This window comes from Hylobates moloch, unplaced genomic scaffold, assembly GCF_009828535.3.
Source record: "Hylobates moloch isolate HMO894 unplaced genomic scaffold, HMol_V3 SCAFFOLD_16, whole genome shotgun sequence".
In the NCBI taxonomy this organism is placed as follows: Eukaryota; Metazoa; Chordata; class Mammalia; order Primates; family Hylobatidae; genus Hylobates; species Hylobates moloch.
The window spans coordinates 27,800,989-27,823,625 of record NW_026652291.1 but is presented as its reverse complement, the minus strand read 5'-3'; the positions used below and the strand labels follow the sequence as shown (position 1 = coordinate 27,823,625).

The 22,637-nt window shown below is 40.2% G+C and overlaps 1 protein-coding gene across 1 annotated transcript in view; it reads right to left on the bottom strand.

Moving 5' to 3' along the window:
• Window positions 1-22,637, bottom strand: part of SPTLC2 (serine palmitoyltransferase long chain base subunit 2) — a 92,702-nt gene that overhangs the window by 56,090 nt on the left and 13,975 nt on the right. Inside the window, exons 2-5 of the mRNA XM_058429528.1 lie at window positions 20,277-20,431; window positions 18,067-18,215; window positions 11,676-11,800; window positions 4,747-4,840 (exon numbers count right to left, since the gene is read on the bottom strand). Coding sequence (XP_058285511.1) covers window positions 4,747-4,840; window positions 11,676-11,800; window positions 18,067-18,215; window positions 20,277-20,431 — 523 coding nt within the window. The remainder of the gene's footprint in view (window positions 1-4,746; window positions 4,841-11,675; window positions 11,801-18,066; window positions 18,216-20,276; window positions 20,432-22,637) is intronic.

The following is a 22,637-nucleotide window of genomic DNA, read 5'->3' as shown; positions in this document are numbered from 1 at the left end:
TACAGAGCACAAAAAAGAACAGTCATACCGCATCTTCCTCTTTCCTAACTTTATTCCGGAAAGGCAGAGATATATTTCTCATTCCGAAACTACGCCTCAGATAGCAAAGGACATAATTAGAGTTGGGCAGAAAAAAGCAGGGCAAAATAGGTGAATTATTGCCACCTTGAATTGAAATCCAAAATGTAACAAATGTTCAAAACCATTGAAACTTGACTAAAGGACTGTGGTGGTTGACTCAGTTCATTTGCTTGCTTATAAAATGACCACTGTCTCATGTTGAATACCCTGCCATGAAGTTAGCTTCTGTGTGTTTATCGAAAAACACACAACCAAACTGTATCTCTAATCCCAGTGAGTCATTCGGAAATAAATGCGTAAAAAAGACAGAGCGAGAGAGTGTGAATAAACCATCACAGACATATACTCCTCCTAAAAAAATAAACACAAGGGGTAAAAAAACTTCACAGTGCGTGCTCCATTTCCTTTCACCCAGGACGTACTCAATAAATGCTTGTTAAAGAGTTTTATTTTGGTACTGGGTTAAAAATACACCCGTCTGGGGCATGTATAAGTCTGTGTGTTAAGCAAGCCTGACAATCAGTTGAAATTATTCCATGTTTGACTTCATAAGTTGTATATAAACAACCAAGTTCTTGTGGCTCTGTTGGTTCTTATGGTGGTTAATGGGCCTGGAAACAACTTGGCTGCTACTGCCATTAATGGCGATCATAATTTCCTTGTTAAAGACAAATGCTTTGAAGACCATTGTTGACACAATACAGATTTCATACTTAAAATACTTGCCCTGAAACGAAGTACTTAAAAAAAACTCCCCAAAATTTAGGCAACATTAAGTCTAGGGAATTAATAGGGGTGGGAGACATCCTATCATAAAATCTTTTTTTTTTTTTTTTTTGAGATGGAGTCTCCCTCTGTCATCCAAGCTGGAGTGCAATGGTGTGACCTCGGCTCACTGAAGCCTCCACCTCCAAGGTACAAGCAATTCTCCTGCCTCAGCCTCCCAAGTAGCTGGGATTACCGGCACCCACCATCACGCCAGGCTAATTTTTGTATTTTTGTAGAGATGGGGTTTCACCATGTTGGCCAGGCTGGTCTTGAACTCCTGACCTCAGGTGATCTGCCCGCCTCAGCCTCCCAAAGCCCTGGGATTACAGGCGTGAGCCACTGCGCCTGGCCCTATCATAAAATCTGATTTTGTATTCTGTATTGCTTGTCACTGGAGGAAGGGGTTATAAAAGTACATGATTTTGCTCTTTGCAGAAAACAATTTTAACAGAAAAAGAAATAAGGTAATAAAAACACAGAACACAAACACAAATAAGATAGCCTAAGGTTGTGATTGTGCTTACACATTCAGTAATTTTTAAGAAAAAATCGGCATACGACCTAATCAAGATTCAGATGTTCCCTACAGAAGTAAATTATGTCCTGATTCAAAGCCTCCAGTTGTTTTTTTGTTTGTTTGTTTGTTTGTTTTGTTTGTTTTTTTTGAGACAGAGTCTTGCTCTGTCGCCAAGGCTGGAGTGCAGTGGCATCACGCCACTTGGGAGGCTGAGACATGAGAATTGCTTAAACCCAGGAGGCGGAGGTTGCAGTGAGCCAAGATCATGCCACTGCCCTCCAGCCTGGGTGACACAGCAAGACTCTGTATCAAAAAAAAAAAAAAGAAAAATATCTATAGCAGAATGCTTAACCATATTATCTACTTAGAAAAAAAAAATTTAACCTCTCTCCAATGTTATGCCCCCAAATTCCACATAAATTTAAATAAAAACTATCGCAAAACTCCTAGAAGAAAACATGAGAGAATAATCTTATGATCTGAGAATAAGGAGAGTATTGTGTAAAATCGGAAAGTAGTAAAACAAGTGTGGCAACAAAAACATTTTCATGTGTCTGCACAGGAAGACACTGAAAACAAAGTCAAAAATATAAAAATAGTGCAGTCTGGGCATGGTGAATCACTCCTGTAATCCCAGCATTTTGAGAGGCTGAGACAGGAGGATCGTTTGAGCCTAGGAGTTCAAGACCAACCTGGGCAACACAGCGAGACTTTGTCTCTATAAAAAAGAAAAAACACTAGTCCGGCATGGTGGTGCATGCCTACAGTCCTAGCTACACAGGAGGCTGAGGCAGGAGAATCATTTGAGCCCAGGAGGTCAAGGCTGTGGTGAGTTGTAGTTGTGCTACTTAACTCCAGCCTGGGTGACACAGCGAGACCCTCTCTCAAAAAAATAATAATAAAATAATGCAACATAAAGGAAAAGATAATTAATATAAAGGGCTCTTATAATCAGTAAAAAATAGAAACAGTTTGAAAATGGCCAATTTATAAAGAAATACAAACACATTAGTTTACAAGTAGGGTTTAAAAAACAGTAAAAATGCAAAAAGTTGCTCTATACCTAATAAGCAATGAAATAAAAAGTAACATTATTTCCTCATTAGATTTGGGAAGATTTAAAACGATTCACTGTAGCCTATGTTGGCCAGTGAGTAGGAAAAGTCAATCTCATGTTGCTGAGGAAAAATTCATACAAGATGCAAGCATGTGTATGTTCACTGTAGTACTATTCACGACAGCAAAGATATAGGATCAATCTAAACGTCCATCAACAGTAGACTGGATTAAAAAAATGTGGGCCGGGTGCGGTGGTTTATGCCTATAATCCCAGTACTGGGAGGCAAAGGTGGGTGGACTGCTTGAGCCCAGGAGTTCAAGACCAGCCTGGGCAACACGGCGAAACCCCATCTTTACAAAAAATACAAAAAACAAAAACAAAAAAACAAAATCAAAAACAAAAACAAAAAACTTGGCCAGGCATAGTGGAACACACCTGTAGTCCCAGCTACTAGGGTGGCTGAGATGGGAGGATCGGTTGATCTGGGGAGGTAGAGGTTGCAGTGAGCTGAGTTCATGCCAACGCATGCTAGCCTGGGAGACAGAGCAAGACTCTGTCTCAAAAATAAAAATTAAAAAAAATATATATATATGTACATATACACCATGGAATACTATGTAGCCATAAGAAAGAATGAGATCATGTCCTTTGCAGCAACATGGATGCAGCTAGAAGCCATTATCCTAAGCAAACTAACACAGGAACAGAAAACCAAATACCACATATTCTCACTTGTAACTGGGAGCTAAACACTGAGTACATACAGACATGAAGAAGGGAACAACAGACACTGGGGCCTACTTGAGAGTGAGGCAGGGGAGGAGGAGGAGGGTAAGGTTCGAAAAACTACCTATCAGGTACTATGCTGATTACCTGGGTTACGAAATAATCTGTACACAAACCCCCGAGACATGCAATTTACCTATATAACAAACCTGTACATGTACCCCTGAACCTAAAATAAAAGTGAAAAAAAAAAAAAGGTTCATATAACGCTTAGAGGCAATTTGGAAAAGTATTAAAAATGTATACTTTTAACCATGCATTCTGAGACTGCTAGAAATTTATCCTAAGGCACTAACCAGATGATTATATAAAACTGTAACTGTAGTGCTGTTCCCAGTAGAAAAATTTAGAAACAGCCCTGATGTCCAATTGAGGGGGCAATTAAATGAGGGCACATCCAGACACTGACTGCCACAATGGCATTTAAGAATGAGGTAGAGTTACATGTAATGACAAACAACAATCACCATGTATTGTAAAAAGAGGCCAGGCATGATGGCTCACACCTGTAATCCCAGCACTTTGGGAGGCCAAGGCGGGAGGATCAACTGAGGTCAGGAGATCAAGACCAGTCTGGCCAACACAGTGAAACTCCGTCGCTACTAAAAATACTAAAAATTAGCCAGGTGTGGTGGCGCACCCCTGTAATCTCAGCTACTAGGGAGGCTGAGGCAGGAGAATCGCTTGAACTCGGGAGGCGGAGGTTGCAGTGAGCCAAGATTGAGCCACTGCGCTCCAGCCTGGGTGACAGAGCGAGACTCTAGTCTCAAAAAAAAAAAGGAAAATAACAGGTTACATAGTGATATTTAATAAGATCTCACTTCACACTGTAAAACATTTTAGACAAGACAAAAACAAGAACAAAAGCAAAAATGATCCTTCCATCCAGGGGTACACATCTAACATTTTGGTATACATTCTTCCAAACTTTTGTCTGCGCCTGTACACATTTTGGGAAAAGATGATATTAACATACAGTTTAGTCATCTTTACTGCCTATGTGTGTGTTTTAACTATGAAAGTTATGCATTGTTATTCTAAATAATTATTTTAATAATACACAAAGATATTCCCACTGAGGGAGGAAAGGTCTGGCTCAGGGCCACCCTTCTCTGTGCTCCCACAGCGTCTATTCATAGCTGTACTTCAGCACCTGTCCGCTGTATTGTAAGGACTGGCTTATCTATTAAGTCTCTTCAATAACCAGTCAGAGATCTTAATTTATTCATTTAAATACCGCTAGTCTTAAGGCAAGATACACTATAGGCATTGAGTAAATGTATTTGAGTAAGGGATCTGTAAACAAGGAAATGGGATGGAAAACTTAATGGTCAAATAAAGGATAGTATTATATTTGTACAAGAGGCTTCCTTCAACCTCTAATTTTAAAAGACTGGACCAGAAGAACATTTTAAATGTTGCTACTTTGTCTTCATTTATACTTTCAACTGCTAATATAACTAATGTTAACTCCCACCATGGATCGAAAGAATAGTAAAACCAAGGCCAGCAGTGAATTCTTCAGCAAACTCACTGTTGTGTTTGAAGATTCGAATGGTTGCTCCTGACAGTCTGGCTCCCAGAACCAGTGATGCATGGTTCAGTTCATCACTCAGAATCAGGCAACCCTGCAACATCACAGAACAGAAAGGTAAGAAGCTGGAGGGGAAAGGGTTAGTTACACAAATCACAAAATGCCACAAGCACTAATAGCTGTATCTTATTAAGGAAATCGTGCACAACAGCACAGTGATCAATTTTAAGAAGAGGAAAAAAGTGTACACGATCATTTGTTTTTTGTAAAGACACCTTAAAAGTAAATGCAAAATTCTAGCCTTTTAATTTAATATCTTCAGTCCCATGACTGATGTAAATATTCAGATATATGGCAACAGGTCTTTATATCTAAAACATGACATATCAGTCTCTAAAATGTTTTGGTTTCTTTACGTGAGAGAATTCCATGTAGTTTTAGTATGATGTTCTGTTTATCTGTGGGAAATGGCAGCTGATGGGGTCAAGTCTGTGGAAATGGTGCATTCTCTCACTACTACTCATATCCAGAGTCCAGGGAAGATCCTACTTACTAACTTTTTCCCCACATAACATGGACTGTAGGCTTCAGTTTTGTCTTAAAAATCCCCAAACAAGCTTTGCTTTAACACACAAACATCAGTTTCTGCTAAGGCAACAAGAAAAGGCTGAAGATCTCGGTTTGGTTTTTCTTTTTCACTGCAGTTCTTACTCTTCCATCTCTCAGGGGGCCCTTCAACCTGTCAGATCAGAACTCAGAAACGGTTTTTCTCTGTCAAAAATAGCCTCAAAATATCCAATTAGACGAAAAAGGTGAGAAAGTATATAGCATGCTCCCACGAGAATAAAAAGAAGAGAGAAGATACAAAGACACATAGTCATCCCTCAGTCTACAGGAGGACTTGGTTCCAGAACTGCCTCACCCCCACATTTATCCAAATCCATGCATGCTCATGTCCTGCAGCTGGCCCTGTGGTAACTGCAGGCCCTCCATATACTTGGGTTTTGTGTTCCATGAATACTATATTGTGTGTATGTGTGTGTGTGAGATGGAGTCTTGCTCTTATTGCTGAAGTACAGTGGTGCGATCTTGGTTCACTGCAACCTCCGCCTCCCAGATTCAAGTGATTCTCCTGCCTCAGCATCCCAAGTAGCTGGGATTACAGGAGCCCACCACCATGCCTGGCTAATATTTGTATTTTTAGTAGAGATGGGGTTTCACCATGTTGGCCAGGCTGGTCTTGAACTCCAGACCTCAGGTGATCCACCTGCCTCGGCCTCCCAAAGTGCCAGGATTACAGGCGTGAGCCACTGTGCCTGGCTGAAAACTGTATTTCTGCTCCATATTTGGTTGAAAAAAATCCATGTATAAATGGACCTGCATAGGTCAAACCATGTTGTTCAAGGGTCAACTATATATATATACACGTTTATTTATTACAGAATATTCTTAAAGGAATACTTAAGAAACTTGTAACAGTAGTTGTGCTTGAAATTTTTATTATGCACATAGTATTTATTAAGATAAAAAAGCTACCTAGTTAAAAATGTATAGATTAAAAATGAAGTGGCCAGGCATGGTGGCTCATGCCTGTAATCCTGGCAATTTGGGAGGCCAAGGTGGGTGGATCACTTGAGGTCAGGAGTTTGAGACCAGCCTGGCCAACATGGCAAAACCCCGTCTCTACTAAAAAGAAAACACAAAAAATTAGCTGGGCGTGGTAGCAGGTGCCTGAAATCTCAGCTACACAAAAGGCTGAGGCAGTGAGCCAAAATTGTGCTGCTGCACTCCAGCCTGGGCAACAGAGGGAGACTCTGTCTGGGGGGGGAAAAAAAAAAAAAGAGGAGGAGGAGGAGGAAGAGGAGGAGAAGGAGGAGAAAGAGAAGAAGGAGAAGAAGGAGAAGGAGAAGAGTAGAGCTGGCAGTATCAACAGACTCCTGGCTTTCAAATCTTTATGTATGCATGCATACACACACACACACACACGTGTGTATGCATGAGTTAGCATATATACATATATTTTCTAGCTCTAGTCACTGAGAGGTGAGAAGCAGTGACACTCCTTCAGCAATAAACACACCTAGTTCCCAGACCTTGGTTTCTAAATATCATTCTCCAATAAAAAGAACCAGGGCTTCTTGGAGAACTGGTTAATTCCAAAACTGGGATAGGGAAAATATAAGATGATCCTGGGGCATTTTATCATGCCAGAAAGTATAAGAATGCTTTAAAAGTTATTATATATTCAAAGCACACAGGTACCCACCTGAAGCAGCTCCCAATGGCCAAAACTAAAACTCAAGCAACAAAAAAGAAGCAATTGTGTTGAATTATAAGCCAAGTAATAAAAATATTCACAAACCCACAATGATAGAAATAAATAAGGGAGAAGCAAGAACTCTTCCTTACACAAAAATTCTAATTAGTAAGTATAGAAAGAATGAGAAAAATAGAAAAATCACCATTAGAACACCAAGGTAATAACTGCCACAGGCAAGATCAGAGATGCATACTAAAGTTAGTGGGTGAAAGTTTAATCCAAAATGCTATATACGGTCCCAAAATATCTCTGCCACAATATATGGTGATTACAAAGGGAAAAGCAGTAAGTTGGTAGTAGAAAATCCCTGCTGACACCCGAGCCAAGTGATTAAGATTTACATCATCAGTAACATGTATCGAAACCATATAGTCTCTCTCATGATTCACTGAGAAGGGTATCACCTCTGTGGTAGCTTTCTCAATAATGCACGGACTCAATCAAACCATAACAACACAACAGACAGACCCAAATTGGAGACATTCTACAAAATAAGGGACCAGTACCCTTCAGAAGTATCAAGGTCATGAAAGACAAAGAAAAACAGGAACTATCTCAGATTGGAGGAGACTGAGGAGCTACAACAGCTAAAGGCAATGTGGATCCTCACATGGATCCTGAAGCGGAAAAAGGACATCGGTGAAAAACTGGTGAAAACCAAATACGTCCTGTACTTTAGTTATAGTACTGTGTCACAGTTAATTTCTTAGCTGTAAGAAACAGTTCCACTGTTATGCAAGATGTTAACATAAAGGGAAGCTGAATGAATGGTATACAGGAACTCTCTGCACTCTTTTGGAACTCTTTTTGTAAGTCTAAATTAAAGTTTCAAAAAAGTGTTAAAATTGAAAAAGCGAAACTGGGGGAGAAAATAAAGAGAGGTCAGATTTCTCTTCAGCAAGTCTTCAAATTCTTTACTTACCACTCTTGGTATTCAACTCTATCTTAAAAAGAACCCTCCCTTCCCTTCCCCTTCACACAAAATTTTATTTTCTCCTCTTTCCAGCTAAATATTTTTCTGGCAAACCTGCAAAAGCATTATGTTCTTTTCTTCTGGCAAAAAGGAACTCTTTTTAGACAGCCTTTTTTAGACAGCCTTATTCACCATTTCAATGTATCAATCTGTCTTTTTCCCTTAGAACTTATTCTGAAGCTTTATTAAATCTTTGGTTCAAAAATAAAAGACATTCATACTAGCAGTCAACATCTAAGCGCTTAATGTTTCAGGTATCATGTTAAAAGATTTAAAAGCATTATTACTTTTAATCCTCACAATAATTCTATGTAGTAGACACTATTACCACTCTCACTTTACATATGAGGAAACTCTTGTTCAGGAGTTTAAAATCTTGCTCAAGGTCACAAGCACAGTAACAAAATAATAATAACAATACTAATTATCACCCAGGCTGGAGTGCAGTGGTGCGATCTCTGCTCACTGCAAGCTCCGCCTCCCGGGTTCATGCCATTCTCCTGCCTCAGCCTCCGGAGTAGCTGGGACTACAGGCACCTGCCACCATGCCTGGCGAATTTTTTGTATTTTTAGTAGAGACGGGGTTTCATCCTGTTAGCCAGGATGGTCTCGATCTCCGCCCGTCTCGGCCTCCCAAAGTGCTGGGATTACAGGCGTGAGCCACCGTGCCCGGCCCTGGAATATAAATCCTTATGGTTGTATCTTCCAGTTCTGTGTAGAAAACGTCTAATTCTAGATAATCCTCTGTTAGAGCTTGTAAACATACAGAGAGAAGAGCAAGATGAGATTCTCTAATCCTTTAGTGTTAAAAATTCTAACAAATAAGAATCTCAGGCTTGTACTTCAAAATGCAGGACAGCAACGTATTATAATCTGAAGTCAAAGAACCATACATTTATGTCTTACAAGGAATTTTGTGTATTTTACCTAAGTTGTTGAGTATTTTGGCATGAAGTTGTTCTTAATATTCCCTTATTATCCTTTAATGTCCATAGGACGTGTAGTGATGTCCCCCTCTCTCATTCCTGTTACTGGTAACATGCATCTTATCTCTTCTTATCCTGACCATTCTGGCCAGAGATTTATCAACTATATTCATTTTCTCAAAGAATCAGCTTTGGTTTCACTAATTTCCCTGTTGTCTATTTTCTAATTCATTAATTTTTGCATTTATCATCATTATATTCTTCCTTCTGCTTAGTTTGGGTTTAATTTGTTCTTCTTTTTCTAATTTTGTAAGCTACAAGCTTTACTTTTCTTTTTTTTTTTTTTGAGACGGAGTCTGGCTGCTTTACTTTTTTTCTAATACAGGTTGAATATTCCTTATTCAAAATGCTTGGGACCAGATGCATTTCAGAGTTCAGATTTTTATGGATTTTGGATTATTTGCATTATATTTACTGGTTTAGCACCCTTAAGCATTTTCTTTGAGCTGTCATGATGACACTCAAAATATTTACGAGTTTGAAACATTTTAGATTTCAGATTTTGGGATTAGGAATGCTCAACCTGTATAAACGTTTAATGCTACACATTTCCATCTGAGCATTGCTTTAGCTTCATCCAACAAACTGTAATAGGTTATATTTCCATTTAGTTCAAAATATGTTTATTTTCCCTTGTTTTTTCTTCTTTGCCCCATGGGTTATTTAGAAATATGTTGTTTAATTTTCAAATATTCAAAGATTTTCCAGACATTTTTGTGTTACCAATTTCTAATTTAAATTCCACTGTGATCACAGAACATACTTTGAATAATTTTAATACTTTTAAATTTACCAAAACTGGCTTAATGGCCTGGAATATGGTCTTTGGTAGCAAATGTTTTCCTGTTGTTAAGTATTTCATGACTCTCAATTAGGTCAACTGGTTGACAGTGTTTTCCAAACGTTCTATATCATTACTGATTTTCTGTTTCATTCTTCTGTTAATTAAGAGAGAGGGGTTAGGGCAGGGCACAGTGGCTCACGCCTGTAATCCCAGCACTTTGGGAGGCTGAGGCAGGCGGATCATGAGGTCAGGAGATCGAGATCATCTTGGCTAACATGGTGAAACCCCATCTGTACTAAAAATACAAAATATTAACCGGGCATGGTGGCGGGTACCTGTAGTCCCAGCTACTCAGGAGGCTGAAGCAGGAGAATGGCGTGAACCTGGGAGGCGGAGCTTGCACTTAGCAGAGATCGCGCCACTGCACTCCAGCCTGGGCAACAGAGAGAGACTCTGTCTCAAAAAAAAAAAGAGAGGGGTAATGTCTCTAATTACAATTTTCTATCTGTCTACTTCTTTTCGTTTCATCAATTTCTGCTTCATGTACTTTGAAGCTCTGTTAATAACCCATTTATGCCAGAGGTTACAATTTTTTGAATTGCAAAATCAGACCCTGGCGATGACCTTGAGCAGTAGGATATAAATAACTCCCACATGCTTAGCGTTCCAATAATGGAATATTAGGCATAAATGGGATAAGCACCTATACATTTAAAATTATAACCTCTTGATGAATTAATCCCTTAATCATTACACAATGTTCCTCTTTATCACCAGAAATATTTCTTGCTCTGAAATCTGTTTATATTAATACAGGCACTTCAAATTTCTTCTGATTATTATTTGCATGCTGTATTTTTTTCTATCCTTTTCCTTCTAACCTCTGCGTCTTCATATTTAAAATAGGTTGCTATTTTATATTAGGAAACCTACTTAATTTTACCTGACAATCTTTGTCTTTTCATTGGAATGTACAAACCATTTATATTTAATGTTTATCATCACAGGTGGGTTTATATCTCCTATCTTGCTGTTTGTTTTCTATTTGTCCCATCTGTACCTTACAGACCCATACACTGCATAACTAAAAAGGACTTTAGAGTTAATCTAGCTCAACCACTTCATTTTACAAAAGAAACTTGGAGGATCAGAAAGATTATTTGACATGCTCACAGTCACACAGCTAAGCGTGACCATATAAACAACCAAAAAACAAAAACTCAATTCTCCTGCTTGAGTTAATCCACCACGTTTTCAATATACCATTCCTAGATGTCATGTTAAACATGAGAATAAATAACCTCAAGGGGCCTTTCAGGATGAGAGCACCAATCTGCTGAAATATAATTTACATTTACATACAGATTGTGCCCTCACACGTGCTATCCACTTGGGAACATATATATATTATATATAATATATAATATGTAATATATATGATATGTAATGTACATATATGTAATATATATATAATATACAATATATTATATGTATATATAAATACGTAAACACAGGCTGGCCAACATGGTGAAACCCCGCCTCTGCTAAAAATACAAAAAATTAGCCAGGCGTGGTGGCACACAGCTGTAGTCCCAGCTACTTGGGAGGCTGAGGCAAGAGAATCGCTTGAATCTGAGAGACAGAGGCTGCAGTGAGCTGAGATGGCGCCACTGCACTCCAGCCTGGGCGAAAGAACAAGACTCCATCTCAAAAAAAAAAAAAAGAAAAACAATTTGTGGTAGAAATATCTTTGACTAAACTATGTTTAGCCTAAAGTTTACAACAGCTTTTAGCTCACTCTGAATGCTTTTCAAAACAAAAGAAGATATACATGAGGGAGTTTTCATAAATGACAGAGTGTCTTACTTTGCCAACAAGAGCAGGAATGTTCATTGAATTCGTTGCAAATCCCATGCCATACGCCATAGCAGCTTCTACTCCTAAGAACCTTGCTACAAGCTCCTCTAGTTCTTCATGCTTGTCCAGGTTTCCTGTGTCGAGAAGTTAATAAAGTCAGTATCACAAAATCCTGAATTTAAGAATTACTCATCACTTTATTAAAAGAAATCATAGTGTATGTGTTGTGTCCTTTTCAGACTAAGATCTATGAAGGAGTCAATATTATGAAAAGTAATATTCTTCATAATATTGTGAAGAGTAATATGTGCTCATAAAGAACACAATAGTTGAATAAAATCTGATTCAGCACCTGCAGTGGAATTTCCCCAAAGGGGGCTGCCAATAATGTCTCCCATTGCTGTTTGTGCATACTAGTTCCAGGTCTAGGCCTTAGGAGGCCTAGCAAAATCTGCTTTTACACTTTTGAAGTCAGCTACTACGTAAAACAAACCAAATGGCCTGTTGCAAAAACAGAACATGGGCGGGTGGGTGGGAACTGGGGGATAAGAGACTATGGAAAGAGGAGAGAAAGACGTAAGGAGAAGGGGAGACAGAGAGAAAGAGAAACAGAGAAATGCCCAGCCAGCCCTTAGCCCTTCCTGCCACCCAGCTGAGGTGTCAAACATGTGAGTTAAGACATCTTGGATCCTCTGTACACAGTCATAATTGCCTACCCAATACCACATGGAGCTAAGATAACATCAAGCCGTCCCTAAATTGCAGAATCATGAGCAAATAAATCTGTTGCTGTTTTAAACCACTAAGTTTTGAGATGGTTTGTTATACAGCAAGAGATAGGTAAAAACGTTTCTTCCTGGCAGGGTGCAGTGGCTCACGCCTGTAATTCCAGCACTTTGGGAGGCCGAGGAGGGCGGATCACCTAAGGTCAGGAGTTCGAGACCAGCCTGGTCAACATGGCGAAACCTTGTCTCTACTCAAAATACAAAAATTAGCCAGGCATGGTGGCGCGTGCCTGTAATCCCAGCTACTCGGGGGCTGAGGCATGAGAATCGCTTGAACCTGGGAGGCAGAGATTGCAGTGAGCTGAGATCGCATCACTGCACTCCAGCCTAGGCAACAGAGCGAGACTCTGACTCAAAAAAAAAAAAAAAAAAAGTTTCTTCCCTCACTGTGAACTGACTGGTAAATTTGTACTGCAATTTTATATTGGTACTCAAATCTTTTAAGGACTAAATGACATTACAGAGAGAAAAGATGCTGGGAAAGAAGAATGCTAAACTTGGATGCCATGTGTCCTTAAGGCTTGCTTAATCAAAGTCCTTAGGAACTCTCTGGGCTAAATACTTCTAAATAGCAATAATAATTTGCCCTATCTACCTCATGACATTGTTGTGAGGATCAAAAGAGATAATACATTTGAGCTTTTTTTTTTTTTTTGAGAGAGAGTCTCGCTCTGTCGCCCAGGCTGGAGTGCAGTGGCGCAATCTCGGCTCACTGCAACCTCTGCCTCCTGGGTTCAAGCAATTCTCCTGCCTCAGCCTCCCAAGTAGCCGGGATTACAGGTGCGGACCACCACGCCCGACCATTTTGTATTTTTAGTAGAGACAGGGTTTCACCATGTTGGCCAGGCTGGTCTCAAACTCCTGACCTCAAGAGATCCACCCATCTTGGCCCCCCAAAGTGTTGGGATTAAAGGCGTGAGCCACCGCACCCAGCCGAGCACTTTATAAAATATCAAATGCCACAAAGGCATAAGGTATCCTTACTATATGTCGTCACTGCACAATGCTCCTTTAACCACAGGATTAGATCACAAGGCTTGTCATTTCTGGAGTGCCAGTTAGAAACTCTGTTTTAAAGACAGAGGGGAAATAAAAATGTTCTACTCCCATCTTCCTCTTGAAAATCATCACAAAACAACTGGATAACCAAGAAATAAAAGCTAAAAGCTCAATTTTTTATTAATTAGTGGACATCTGTAATTCTGAACACAATTAATGAAAATGGAAAATATATAGAAGAATGATGTTATGGGTTCAATTGTGTCCCACCAAAAAAGATATTTTGATGTCCTCATTCCCAGAAGAATGTGACCTTCTTTGGAAACTGGGACTTTCCAGAGGTAATCAAATTAAAAGGAGGCCATTCATTGGCTTCAACTTAAAATTAGCACCTAAAAGTAGGGTCAACCTGTCTTTTGAAGCTTTGAAACCAGGCATTGATTTGCTCTAACTATGAAAGTTTTAGATGGTGTCTTCTTTCAATTTAAAGCTGTTTCATCTACATTGAAAATCTGTGATTTACTGTAGCCACCTTCATCAATTATTTTAGCTAGATCTTCTGGATAACTTGCTGAAGTTATCAGCATTCACTGCTTCACCTTGCACTTTTATGTTGTGGAGATGGCTTCTTTCCTTAAGCTTCATGAATGAACTTCTGCTAGGCTTAAGCTTTTCTTCTGCAGCTTCCTTACCTCTTTCAGCCTTTATAGAATTGAAGCGATTAGGATCTTCTTCTGGATTAGATTTGGGTTTAAGGGAATGTTGTGGCTGCTTTGATCTTTTATCCAGACCACTAAAACTTTCTCTCTACCAGCAATAAAAGGCTGTTTCACTTTCTTACAATTTGTGGGTTCACTGGAGTAGCACTTTTAATTTTCTTCAAGAACTTTTTTTGCATTCACAACTTGGCTAATTGCTTGGTGTAAGAGGCCTCGCTTTTGGCCTATGTCAGCTTTTAACATGCCTTCCTCACTAAGTTTAATCTCATGGAGGTAGCGAGTAAAACAATACTGGAAGGATGTGTGTTGAGATGAGGTAGGGGGAGCAGGGGAGATGAAGAAAGGCTGGTAAATGGGTATAAATATAGAGTTAGAAGAAATAAGTTCTAATGTTTGATAGCAGAGTAGGGTGACTATAGTTAAAAACAATGTATTGTATATTTCAAATAGCTAGACGAGAGGACTTGATGATCCCAACATATAGAAATAATAAATGCTTGGGGTGACGAGTACCCTAAATACCTTGACTTGATTCTATACACATTCTATACACGTAACAACATATCACATGTACCCCATACAAATGTACAAATGTTAGGTATCAATAAAAAATTTTTAAAAAGATTTAAAAAATAAGTAAATACATAAATAAATAAATAAATAAATAAATAAATAAACAAATAAAATGAGGCCATTGGGGGATGCTAATGTCTTTATAGAAAGGGGAAATTTGGACACAGAGACAGACATGCACAGAAGGAACACAGAAGACAATGCTGTTTTTTTGTTTTTCTTGAGACAGAGTCTCGCTCTGTTGCCCAGGTGGAGTGCAGTGGTGTGATCTCGGCTCACTGCAACCTCTGCCTTACAGGTTCAAGCAATTTTCGTGCCTCAGCCTCCCCAGTAGCTGGGATTATAGGCGTGCACCTTCCATCACGCCCAGCTAATGTTTGTATTTTTAGTAAAGACAGGGTTTCACCACGTTGGCTAGGCTGGTCTTGAACTCCTGACCTCAAGTGATCTGCCCACCTTGGCCTCCCAAAGTGCTGGGATGACAGGCATGAGCCACTGTGCCCGGCCAGAAGACGACAATGTTTGACACACAGGAAGACAGCCGTGTGGTGGAGTGATGCGCTATAAGCCAGGGAACGTCATGGATTGCTGGCAACACCAGAAGCCAGGAAGGATTCTCCAGGGCATCAGAGAGCATGGCCCTGCTGACACCTAGACCCCAAACTTATAACCCACAGAATTATGAGAGTAGACATTTTTGTTGTTTTAAGTCACTCTGTTCTGATATTTTGTTACAGCAGCCACAGGAAACTAATACAACTGGAAAATGATAGGGTCAGAAGAAGGTCATATCTATGCCCTTATAGAGTGGAATTCTTTCAAAACCAAGTAAATTCACTGTATGGAACCCTAGAGAAGCTTAAAAACCGGAGCGAACAGGCAGCAAAGTAAGTAAGGGTTAAAGTCGGGCTAGAAACAAGATGACTGGAAGATGATATAAAAATGAATACGAACCCTCATACATTGATGGAGAGATTGTAAAACAGTGCAGTCTCTTTGGAAAACAGTTTAGCAATTCCTCAAAAAGTCAAACACAGAGAGTTACCATACGATCTAGCAATTCCACTAGTAAGTATAAACCCAAGAGAAACAAAAATATATCATACAAAAACTTGTACACCCATGTTCACAGCAGCACTGCTGACAATAGCCAAAAAGCAGAAACAACCCAAATGGCCATCAAGTGATAAGTGGATAAACAAGACGTGGCACCCTCACACAAAGGATTATTATTCAGTCATAGAAAAGAATGGAGTGCTGTTACACGCTACAACATGGATGAATTTGAAAATATTGTGCTAGTGAAGGAAGCCAGACAGAAAAGACCAAATGTTATACAATTCCTTTTATATTTAATGTCCAAAGTAGGCAAATCTATAGAGACAAAAAGTAGACTACTGGTTGCCAAGGACTTACAGGGGGAAGGGAAACAGTATCCAATGAATGCTACTGAGTACAGGGTTTCTTTTAGGAGGAACGAAAATATTTAAAATTTGATGGTGGGGCCAGGCGTGCTGACTCACACCTATAATCCCAGTGCTCTGGAAGGCTGAGTTAGGAGAATCACTTGAGGCCAGGATTTCAAGAACATCCTGGGCAACAGCCTCTTGAAAGAGATCCCCATCTCTACAAAAATCACATTAAAAAATCAGCTGGGCATGGTGGCATGCACCTATAGTCCTAACTACTTAGGAGGCTGAGGTGGGAGGATGGCTGGAGTACCAAAGTTTGAGGCTGAAGTGAGCTGACTGCACCACTGCACTCCATCCTGGGCAACAGAAACCCTGCATCCATCTATGCATCAATCTATCTATATATCCATGTATCTAGCTATCTAAATAAATAGATATAAAAATCTGCACAATTTTATTTTTTTTCCCTTTCTTCATGTTGTTTTAAATTTCGTGAGCTGACAGAGTCGTTATGGAAGATTAAATATGGATGCAAATTCTTTGTTATTCTTCCCATTTGGAGGTGGAGGAGGGCAATCCCCACAACCCTTGAATCTGGGCTGACCTTAGCGACGCTCTGACCAATAGAAGAGGCATAAGTGATACTCTGGGACCTGTACAGCTAGGGCATAAAAAGCCTTCCAACTTTCAACTGGGTATCCTTGTTTTTGTTTTTTGACATAGTGTCTCACTCTGTCATGGGCTAGGGTGCAGTGGCACGATCATAGCTCACTGCAGCCTCAAACTCCTTGGCTCGAGGGATGGTCCGGCCTCAGCCTCCTGAATGGCTAGGATCACAAGCATGCGCCACCACGTTCGGCTACTTTATTTTTTTTAGAGACCGGGTCTCAATATGCTGCTCAGACTGGTCTCGAACTCCTGGCCTCAGCTGATCTTCCTATCTTGGCCTCACAAAGTGCTGGGATTATAGGCATGAGCCTCCATGCCTGGCTTCAGTCAGGTATCTTTGCATGCTTGCTCTAGAGGCCTGCTGCCATGCATGATGAACAACTCTCCAAGACCACCATGGTATGAAGAAACCCAAGCTAGAAACATGGAGAGGCCACACAGAGCTCCAGCCACCCCAGCCTAGGTGAAACATGTGAATGAAGAAGGCTTCATATGTCTCCAGCCATACAGCCACCACTGAGTGCAGCCATGAGAGGAATCTTGGGTAAGAACCACCCAGCTGTGCTTGCCAATCCCTAGAACCCTGAGAAATAACTAACAATGAACTGTTCTTTTAATCTACTGTGCTTACAGTAATAAGTATTTGGAAAGTTTTCATAACTTCTAGGGTTGTCAGTTCTCTGAAACAAATTGGAACAATCTGAAATCTTCCTCTGAATTAAAATAAATTGAATCTCTTTATATGAAGCTATTACTCTTTTATATTTTACAAGCTTAAAACAATAATAAAAAGTTTATATTTATTGTCTACTATGTTCCAAGTGCTCTACATGGATTAGCTTACGTAAGTCTTACAAGAGCTCTATAAGGCAGGAATTATTATTAGCCCCAATGTACCAGTGTGAAAGCAGATTAACTCTCATATGCCCAACGTCCTAATAAGTGGCACTAACATTCGCAAAAGCCAATGAAATCAACATTAAAGTTATAAATGAAACACTGGCAGGACTTTTCGAGGGACATTCTATATGTACAACACACTGGGAAAGATAAACACATCTCAAAATGTGTTGAAAGCATTGAAATCATCCATCACACTTCAGAAAAACAAAGCATTCTTCACCTTATCTAAATGACATGACAAAGTGTAGATACTTAATACTCTAGGTCAACATTACTATTATTTGTCCCTGACTAAAACAACATCAAAAACAGCAGCTGGCCAAATACAGCTGTCACTTACCAATTTCCTGCCGAGTACTGCACACTCCAGCTCCATACTCCTCTAGGACTTTGGCGGCTGCTTCTTGACATGATCCAGTATTCCGTGCAAATCCAAGATAGTTATAGGAACCCATATTTATAACACCTTTTATTATATTCCCTGTATACCTGTGTATAAATAGCATAAAACAATGAAACTCATGAGCAAAAAAGTACTTACATGTAATAGCAAATGCACTGGTAACACAAAAGGAAGCAGAGAGAACAAAGTCCATATAAAAAAATCTCAAACACACTACCAATTATGGAAATGGAAGTTAAAACAATCAATTTTCATTTATTAATAGTGATACAGATTTTAAAACTAATGATATCCAGTGCTGGCCAGGACAGTCACCTTATCTTACAGGACACTGTACATAAGAATATCAGGTTTGTTTTTTGGAGGGCAGTTTGGCAGTACTTATCCATTAAAAGATATACATACTCTGACTCAGTAACTCCCACACATGAGCATATAAACACATGAGGATCCTTTGAGAGCCACTGCACAATTTGCCACATCTGGTCCTCAGGTACAAGGACCAGTGACATTTCATACAACGAAAGCTGAGGCAGCCTGGGCCCCTAACTAAGGACAAAATGGTTCAAGGGCCCCACCAACCTAGGATGAACATGAAGCATGGATAAGGATAAACTGTTACTGTTTTAATTCCCTGAGATTTTGAGATTATTAACATAGCCCAACCTGTCACACCATGGCACATCTATACTGTAAAATACAATATAGTCACTACAAATAATAAACTTGCTGTGAATATACACATGAGAAGGGGTGTCACTAATATTTGACCAAGCTAAGAAGGCAAGCTGTACGCCGGGCACGGTGGCTCATGCCTGTAATCCCAGCACTTTGGGAGGCCGAGGTGGGTGGATCACGAGGTCAGGAGATTGAGACCATCCTGGCTAACACAATGAAACCCTGTCTCTACTAAAAAACACAAAAAATTAGCCAGGCGTGGTGGCGGGCACTGTAGTCCCAGCTACTCGGGAGGCTGAGGAAGGAGAATGGCGTGAACCCAGGAGGCAGAGCTTGCAGTGAGCCAAGATGGCACCACTGCACTCCAGCCTGGACGACAGAGCGAGACTCTGACACTTTGGGAGGCCAAGGTGGGCAGATCACTTGAGGCCAGGAGTTTGAGACCAGCCTGGCCAACATGGTGAAACCTCATCTCTACTAAAAATACAAAAAGTAGCTGAGCATGGTGGTGCATCTCTGTAGTCCCAGCTACCAGGGAGGCTAAGGTGGGAGAATCACTTGAACTTGGGAGGTGGAGGTTGTAGTGGGCTAAGATTGTGACACTGCACTCCAGCCTGGGCAACAAAGCGAGACTCTGACTCAAATAAATAAAAAAGTAAACAAACAAACAAACAAATACAATGTTAAAAATACAAAAAGTTTTCCAAACCATTCAATCCATTTAAGTAAAAACACTACACATATCATTCTTAAATCATTTGAGAAATCAAAATGTCCAGAAATAAATTTGCATACTTGATTCTGATAAGTGGCATAATGGAAAGGATAGCTTTTCTTTTTTTTTTTTTTTTAAAAGTTAAGACCAAAAATAAAACAGACTAAACTTTTGTATACTGTTTCTTATCAATAGGAGTTATTTTTAAAAATAAATAAGCCAGGACAGGCATGGTGGCTCATGCCTGTTATCCCAGCACTTTGGGAGGCTGAGGGGGACAGATCACTTGAGGTCAGGCATTCGAGACCAGCCTGACCAACATGGTGAAACCCCATCTCTACTAAAAAAAACTACAAAAATTAGCTAGGTGTGGTGGTGCACGCCTGTAGTCCCAGCTACTCGGGAGGCTGAGGCATGAGAATTGCTTGAACCTGGGAGGCGGAGGTTACAGTGAGCTGAGATCACGCCACTGCACTCCAGCCTGGGTGACAGAGCGAAACTCCATCTCAAAAAATAAATAAATAAATAAGCCAAATTTTGTTCTGAACTATAATCCAACACAGTATCAAATGTAATAGAAAGATGTATCTTAAAAAGCTCAACAATGAAGAATATGTACGGAAACCAATCATATTGTATCCTCAGCTGCTACTCCTATTTGGAGAGAATACTCAATTTATAATAACATATTTTCTCAAACGAAGAAACCCTTTTGTAATTGTTGTCAAGAAATAATTTCCCAACCAAGACTCACTTGAAGGACCAGTTATAATCATGAGACTGTCTCTCCATGATGTCCACTCTAGCCCCAGGCACACTACAGATTGGCCGATTCCAGTTGTCTCTTATCCTCATGTACAGGTTCCTTGTATAAAAGTTTTCAAAATCTTGATACAATGACACGAAGTCCTGCCAAGAAATGGTGACATACCATAAATTTAACTGAGTTACTTCATTAAAAATTTTTTTAACAGATGACATGATTTTTTATTTACGTAAATTTATGGGGTACAAGGGCAATTTCATTACGTGCAAGACTGTGTAATGGACAAGTCAGGGATTTTACAGTATCAATCATTCAAATAACATACATGGTACCCATTAAGTAATTTCTCATCATCCACCCTCACTGCCTCACCCTTCCAAGTCTCCATTGTCTATCATTCCACTGAGTTACTTTAAAAACAAACTTTACAACTTCCATTTTCATACTGTAAGAGCACCTGAGAATGAGAGGCCACTTATATTTAATTAACTGCTAAATCAGGACAGGCTTGGTGGCTCACGTCTGTAATCCCAGGACATTAGAAAGCCAATGCAGGAGGAATGCTTGAGCTCAGGAGTTCGGGACAAGCCTGGGCAACATAGCAAGACTCTGTCTCAACAAAAACATTTTAAAAATTAGCCAGGTGCAGTGCACCTGTAGTCCCAGCTACTCGGGAGGCTGAGGCAGGGGGATCCCTTGTGCCCAGTAGGTTGGGGCTGCAGTGAGCTATGATGGCACCACTGTACTCCAGGCTGGACAACAGCAAAAACAACAACAACAAAAACCCTGATGTATCAGGAAAACATCTGGAAAGGCATCAATTCTCTATGTTTATTTTAACACAACTCTTAGTCACTTAACTTTAATAGTTGACATATATTACATGGTTTCAAATAACTGACTTCATGAATGTAGAGCACAAGAATGTAAATTAACAAAGTAGTCCTCATAAAAATAAAATGTAGTCATACAATTCTGTCATTAAATGGTTTCCCTCCCTAATAATCTCAAAAAGACTGCTCTTCCCTCCCCACAAGCCTCCCCCCACATTAACAGATTAGGAGAAATGCCATACAAACCACATAATTCCAATTTCAACCAAGAAAAATAATTCCAAAATTAAGATTCCATCCTTTGCATATTTTCAAGGATCAGAATGAAACAAATCCAAAGAGAAAATAATAAACAAGAAACACTATAAAGTAGGATATAGGGGCCGGGTGTGGTGGCTCACACCTGTAATCCCAGCACTTTGGGAGGCCGAGGCGGGTGGGTGGGCAGATCACTTGAAGTCTCAGGAGTTCAAGACCAGCCTGGCCAACATGGCGAAACCCATCTCCACTAAAAATACAAAAATTAGCTGGGCATGGTGGCGGGTGCCTGTAATTCCAGCTACTCGAGAGGCTTGAGGCCGGAGAATCGCTTGAACCTGGGAGGTGGAGGTTGCAGTAGGCCGTGGTCACTGCACTCCAGCCTGGGCAACAGAGTGAGACTCCATCTCAAAAAAAAATGGTTATAGGAAGCCACCCACCTTAGGTTCTTTTCCCTTTAGAAAGGAATTTTTTTAAAAAGAAAAAAAAGAAAAAGAGGCCAGGTGCAATGGTTCATGCCTGTAATCCCAACACTTCGGGAAGCTAAGGTGGAAGGATCGCTTGTGGCCAGGAATCTGAAGTGACAGTAAGCTATGACTACACCACTGCACTCCAGCCTGTGCAATAGAGCAAGAACCTGTCTCAAAAAGAAAAGAAGGCAGGACACAGTGGTTCATGCCTGTAATGCCAACACTTGGGAGGCTAAGGCGGGAAGATCACTTGAGCCCAAGAGTTCAAGACCAGCCTGGGCAACATAGTGGGACTCAGTCTCTACAAATAAATTTTAAAAAGAAAGAAAAGGGGCCGGGCGCGGTGGCTCACGCTTGTAATCCCAGCACTTTGGGAGGCCGAGGCGGGTGGATCATGAGGTCAGGAGATCGAGACCACGGTGAGGCTGAGGAATGAGTAACCGGAGGCGGGCTTGCATGACGGAAGTGGCCCCATTCAGCCTGGGGACAGAGGGAGACTGTCTCAAAAAAAAAAGAAAGAAAAGAAAATACATTCCCAAAATGAATTCCTATGCTCAGGAACTTAATCCTTCCTCTGAGAGATTAAGTTGTACTAAAACTTAAGTCTGTAAAAAATCAAGTCACAGTGGAGCAGAAATGCTATGCCTGGTGCGGTATGACTACTACTCAGAACACATGTGACCAGACCATATGAGATCTACTTAAACTCTTGAATGTAAAGGGTAAACCAAACAAGAAAACAAAACTACGGTTTTACTGTATCAGCCAACTACTGAGTTACAGCCATC